At 37.6% G+C, this 6105-nt stretch overlaps 1 protein-coding gene across 3 annotated transcripts in view; it reads left to right on the forward strand.

Annotated features, from left to right (window-relative positions):
- Nucleotides 1–5462, forward strand: part of A2M (alpha-2-macroglobulin) — a 46926-nt gene extending 41464 nt beyond the window's left edge. For 2 of the 3 annotated variants that reach the window (XM_011953300.1, XM_011953310.1), the window contains 7 exons: nucleotides 285–503; nucleotides 673–800; nucleotides 2579–2669; nucleotides 3336–3404; nucleotides 4331–4433; nucleotides 4946–4987; nucleotides 5331–5462. In XM_011953300.1, the coding sequence (XP_011808690.1) occupies nucleotides 285–503; nucleotides 673–800; nucleotides 2579–2669; nucleotides 3336–3404; nucleotides 4331–4433; nucleotides 4946–4987; nucleotides 5331–5347 (669 nt within the window). In that variant the 3' untranslated portion in view covers nucleotides 5348–5462. Of the gene's footprint in view, nucleotides 1–284; nucleotides 504–672; nucleotides 801–2578; nucleotides 2670–3335; nucleotides 3405–4330; nucleotides 4434–4945 lie in introns of all 3 variants that reach the window. The other variant, XM_011953290.1, reaches the window with a different exon arrangement.
- Nucleotides 5463–6105: the final 643 nt, after the last annotated feature.

A 6105-nucleotide genomic window follows, 5' to 3' on the forward strand; every position in this document is an offset into this window, starting at 1 on the left:
ATTATCATTCACATATATTTTCCACATTCCATGTTCCACATATACTTACAGAGAGAAAAGGATCAATTTTCTGATAAATAAACGTGTAGTCCAAGGTAGATATTTGAATGTTATGGCTCTTCAACTATCTAAAGATTAGAATCAATCTTGAAATTAGAGCTCCAATATTTAAGTAGTGAGGGAAGTAGGAAATCAAAGTCCGTCACATGGGTCTTTGAAAAATATCTCAGCCCTCAAAGCTTTAAAATACCCAATGGGTTCTCTCACTCATCTATCTCTTCCAGGACACAGTGGTGGCTCTCCATGCTCTGTCCAAATATGGAGCAGCCACATTTACCAGAACTGGGAAGGCTGCACAGGTGACTATCCAGTCTTCAGGGACATTTTCCAACAACTTCCAAGTGGACAACAGCAACCGCCTGTTACTGCAGCAGGTCTCACTGCCAGAGCTGCCTGGGGAATACAGCATGAAAGTGACAGGCGAAGGATGTGTCTACCTCCAGGTGAGACTCTTGGGCAGGTGAGGACAGAGGACAGATGAGGACAGCAGCTGTTCTCACTGAGAAATCCTAACTCGGAAAGCAATGGGGCAAACCAGAGAAAGAGTTAGGGAAGTTGAGAGGAATTCTGGGAAAGGGCAAAAAAACTGATTTTGTCTTTGATGTTCCATAGACATCCTTGAAATACAACATTCACCCAGAAAAGGAAGCGTTCCCATTCGCGTTAGGGGTGCAGACTCTGCCTGAAACTTGTGACGAACCCAAAGCCCACACCAGCTTCCAAATCTCACTAAGTGTCAGGTAAGACCTTCTGACTGTATCACCTAATCCTAAGAATAACCACCAATCTTCGTACTGGAACTCCTCTTTAAGTAAAGCAGTACAACAGTAGATGTTTGCACTATTTGTTAAAAATACAATGTATTCTCTTAAGTTGATACAATATAATTTCTCAATGATGGGGTTTACATTGTCCATCCAGGATCTATCATTGTGCAACCTCATTGTTTAAAGGGTAATAATTTCCCTCAATAACAACTAAATAAATATTACCCATTGTCTCTGACCTGAATTCCTTGTTATGTAATGAAATCCTATATTATTCTTGCTTTATTGAAGACGGAGATGAAGAATTATTGAAAAGTTTGACTAGAACGAAGTAGTGACTCTTTAGTTAGAATTCCTACCGGCAATAAACACATTTCAGGTTATATATGATATTATTAATTTTGGGGGAAGGTATACTTATATGCATCAATATTTAAATAGCTGCAGATCTGACAAAAAATTATCTCTCCACAAACATATAACTTGGTTGGGGATACTATTCAGGAAAACAGTTAAGACAAAATCTATGTAACAAATAACTGGCATACATCAAAAAGAATGAGATCATGACCTTTGCAGGAACATTGATGGAGATGGAGGTCATTATCCTTAGCAAACTAACACAGGAACAGAAAACTAAACACTGCACATTCTCATTTGTAAGTGGGAGCTAAAGGATAAGAACACATGGACACAAAATGGAGAACAACAGACACCAGAGCCTACTTGAGGGTGAAGGATGGGAGGAGGGAGAGGATCAGAAAAAATAACAATTGAGTACAAAATTTAGTACCCAAGTGATCAAGTAATCTGTACACCAAGCCCCCATGACGCGAGTTTACCTAGATAAGAAACCTGCACGTGTACGCCTGAACCTAAAAGTTAAATATATATATATATTTTTTCATTTAATTTGGCATATATATATGCCAAAAAATAAATTAAGCAGTCCAAATTTCAGATGCAAACTCTCAGGGACAAGACGCTAGGTGTTTCTAAGTGTTTTGTTGAAAGCCAGTGTTTAAGTAAACATTATAAATTATTGTTGGTTTTGTAAATAATGTAGACTGAAATTTATTATTCATAATATACATCATTTTGTCAGCTGAAAGACAATAAAATTAAATAAATAAAATAATGGGCATAGATTAGAGGTCACAAACAGCCTGTGCCTCACCTGTAGAGCTTTCTTAAAATGCAGATCCTCGGCTCGGCACAGTGGCTCAGGCCTATAATCCCAGCACTTTGGGAGGCCAAGGCAGGCAGATCACCTGAGGTCGGGAGTTTAAGACCAGCCTGACCAACATGGAGAAATCCTGTCTCTATTAAAAACACAAAATTCGTCGGGCGTGGTGGCACATACCTGTAATCCCAGCTACTCGGGAGGCTGAGGCAGGAGAATTGCTTGAACCCAGGAGGCGGAGGTTGTGGTGAGCCGAGATCATGCCATTGCACTCCAGCCTGGGCAATAAGAGCAAAAAACTCCATCAAAAAAAAAAAAAAATGCAGATCCTCAGCCTCCACACTGTAGAAATTCTGATTCATCGGGTCTAGAGCAGGGCCTGGTCTCGGTGGCTTCAATAGGCTTCCTAAAAATTCTATACACACCACTTTTACAAACCACTGGGATAAGGTATTTGGGAAGACTTACATGTACCTTTTAGAGCTGTGGAATGCTTAACATGGACATAGAAGAAGAAAATATTTAAAAACACAGAAAACGCTAATCCTTTCCTTCCATGGATCCTCAGTTATACCGGGAGCCGCTCTGCCTCCAACATGGCGATCGTTGATGTGAAGATGGTCTCTGGCTTCGTTCCCCTGAAGCCAACAGTGAAAATGGTAGGTTTATCATAACCCCAGAATGCCCGGTTTGATTTAAGGTTGTATGTATCCCGAGCATAAGACAATACTAATATTAAAATACTATGAGAATCAATCAATATCAAAGCCTTACGCTTTTTCCAAGCTCAGAAATATAATCACGTGTTGGTATGAATGCTCACCGTGTGCACAGGCCTGCGCTAGGACCCGTGACTACAAGAAAAAGATTGTCAGCAGGTGTTTTTCAGTTTCTTCTTAGCTCAGAATTTTGTTAAGAAGATAAAACATGTGAACATGAACCAGTGAAAAATATGAAAATGACTGGCATAAACTATAAGTATTACAGAAGTTAAAAGAAAAATAGAGCAAGCAAAACAGGAAAAAAACTCCTTATGAAGAAATAGAAACTGAATTGAACTTTGAAATATGAGTAACTATCAAGTTTAGAATACTTAGCTGTCTTTTCGTCAGATAAATAACTTTACACATTGGTCTTGTGTCATCCTGATATTGAACCCTTTATGCCTTCCATTTTTAATTGTATTATATTTTATCTTTGCTTACAAAAAGTATTTGAATAATTCTATCCGCAGGGTTATTTTGGCAATACAAAATATTTTTTCTGTGGCTCCCCCAGTGGTTTCATCTATTTATTAACATTTGTGGTGTTTCAATTTTCTTCAGCTTGAAAGATCTAACCATGTGAGCCGGACAGAAGTCAGCAACAACCATGTCTTGATTTACCTGGATAAGGTAAGAGACCTTCCAGTCTATCTGCAAAAAAAAAACAAAAAAAAAAAAACGTAGATAATAATCCTCCAAGGGAACATCTGGGAAGGTAAATGCATTTTAGAAACATCACTCCCATGCTAGAAATTTCAGAATTCTAATGTTAACTCTAAAAGAGTGTTCTCCTCTCCTTTATTTGTATTTCACCAGGCATTATGGGTAGAAATGGCTTATTAGGATCTTGGGATATGAATATTCCTAAAACCCCATAAGCAAGAAATCTTCACAGAATGTGTTTATTATGTTGACAGGTTATTTTGATACCCAGTAATATAAGGAAGTAGCACTTGTGATTAGTCAATTATTAGTTAATTATCAACATAACAACAATATGAAAGGAAAAAAAACTGTCAACCTTTACAAGGACTTGAACCACAAAATAATGAGACCAGTTCACCAATAAACCAATCTGATTTTATAGATACGTGTGGTAGGAGAGTTTGTTCATGCACATGTTGATGGGAATTATGGTTTACAAATTTTATGAAATTTAAGCCTGGAAAGATCAACCTTTTAGATGCCTCCTTGAGTCTACACAAGTATTCCTGCAAGACAGAGAAGTGAAGCTATACCAAATCTCTGAATATTTAAAAATGAACACAGTCATCCAATAAAAAGTATGTATCATTTACTCCCATGAAAGGAGCTATGTATCGGCATTGACAGAAATATATGTGTTGTGTTAGTTATTTAAGAAATATTTAAGTTATTTAAGAAATCTGGAGAATTTATCATCCCCTCTGAAAGATTTCTGCACAATTTAATTAAGGACCCGATAGTGTGCTGTAAGATGATAAAGCCTTTCCCCAAAAAACAGGTGAATACTTAAACTAATTCAAAGAGAGAAGAAAGCTTCCTGAAAGGTCATTTAATTGACTTTTGCTTTCCAGGTGTCAAATCAGACACTGAGCTTGTTCTTCACGGTTCTGCAAGATGTCCCAGTAAGAGATCTGAAACCAGCCATAGTGAAAGTCTATGATTACTACGAGACGGGTGAGTCAGAGTGATTATCACATAGAAATATTTAATTCCTGATCACAGAAAATCAGATTTGGGAGATGTGTTGGGGCTATTTATTACATTAAGTAATTACATTATCACTTCATTTTGTTTCCATCGAGTCTGATGCTCCTCTTTTTGTCTCTTATACACACATTGTAGAAACAACCTACATTATAAATATATCAACTACTAATACGAAACACCTGTGGGATGTTCAGTTCCCTTTTCATCAGATAAATAGACTGTATGACTGAGATTTAAGTAAGTAGAACATCTGAAGAGTCCTTCAGGAGTTTGGGATAAAAGAAAATATAAAACACTGTATTTGAAAGGAGAATATAAGGTAGCAAGCAGTGCATCAAATGAGCGATGCTAATGTTTCTGGTACAATACTGTTCTTCCCACAACAAACTCCTTCCTTGGCCTGTATTCCACAGATACTTGCTTTCTTTCTCACTTCATGTAATGATTTCTGGTTTTTTATTGGTTTTTTTCTTTTCCAGATGAGTTTGCAATTGCTGAATACAATGCTCCTTGCAGCAAAGGTAAGTCACTCACACTCCTTCAAAAGGCAGTCAGAGCTCCTTCAGCTTGTCCCCCAAACCTTCTCCTTCATAAAACCCTGGGTAAATATTTGTCAAAAACATCAGATTACTCACATTGCACATTATTATAGAAAAACACATTTACTGGAGAGGGCCACTCACTCTGTCAAACCTCAGACAGTCCATAGGATTGCTTATGGGTAAAGATTTGTAATAGATTTGGGTTCCTACTGTACTGACTAGGTTTCTTTGGGCACTGTGCCACTCAGAACTAAGGGAAAGAATACTCTCTGCTCATGGAGACCCAAGTCTGTCTTAATTTTTTTTCTTTCCAATATCACAGATCTTGGAAATGCTTGAAGACCACAAGGCTGAAAACTGCTTTGCTGGAGTCCTGTTTTCAGAGCTCCACAGAAGACACATGTTTTTGTATCTTTAAAGACTTGATGAATAAACATTTTTTCTGATCAATGTCTTTCCCTGTTTCCTGTTCATTCAATAAATATCTTTTTACATTTTCATATGATTCCCAATAGAACACTAAGATAAAACTTAAAGGAATCAAGTGCTGAGGGACTTCAGAGTACAAAAAAAAAAAAAAAAAGATACAGTGATGTTGGTATGAGTAGGCTTCATGTAAGGACTGTGGGGAAAGAAGAAAGTATTGGGTTATATACTAGGAAGGTGGTTATGGAAATACCCTTTGAAAAACCCGAGGAGTGAATTTTTATGAGAAAACAAGACTGGCTTCACCAGAAAAGACTTTTTACATTAAAATGAAGTAGAATGGAATACAACATTGAACAGGTCATAATGGGAGGCAGGATAATTGGGACTTGACCTGAATTGGGAGTTGTGTGTCCTGTATTACACCAAAATCTGCCACTGATGAGAGTCATCAGTCAGTTACCCTGGGGTCTCAGATTCAATAATAGATGAGCTGAAAGTCATGAAGGGAGGGTTCATGCAGAAGCAAGTTTTCTCAGAAGAAGGAATGTGTATGACTCAAAGTTCAAACAGGAGTATTATATTGGAGCATCTTTCTTCTGGAACTTTGAGCCAGGACGAAAGGATAGCTGTAAAGTCAAGGAGATATTCTGATGCAGAAATCAGTTCTC

The sequence above is a fragment of the Colobus angolensis genome, unplaced genomic scaffold (assembly GCF_000951035.1).
Source record: "Colobus angolensis palliatus isolate OR3802 unplaced genomic scaffold, Cang.pa_1.0 Scaffold11, whole genome shotgun sequence".
NCBI lineage: Eukaryota > Metazoa > Chordata > Mammalia > Primates > Cercopithecidae > Colobus > Colobus angolensis.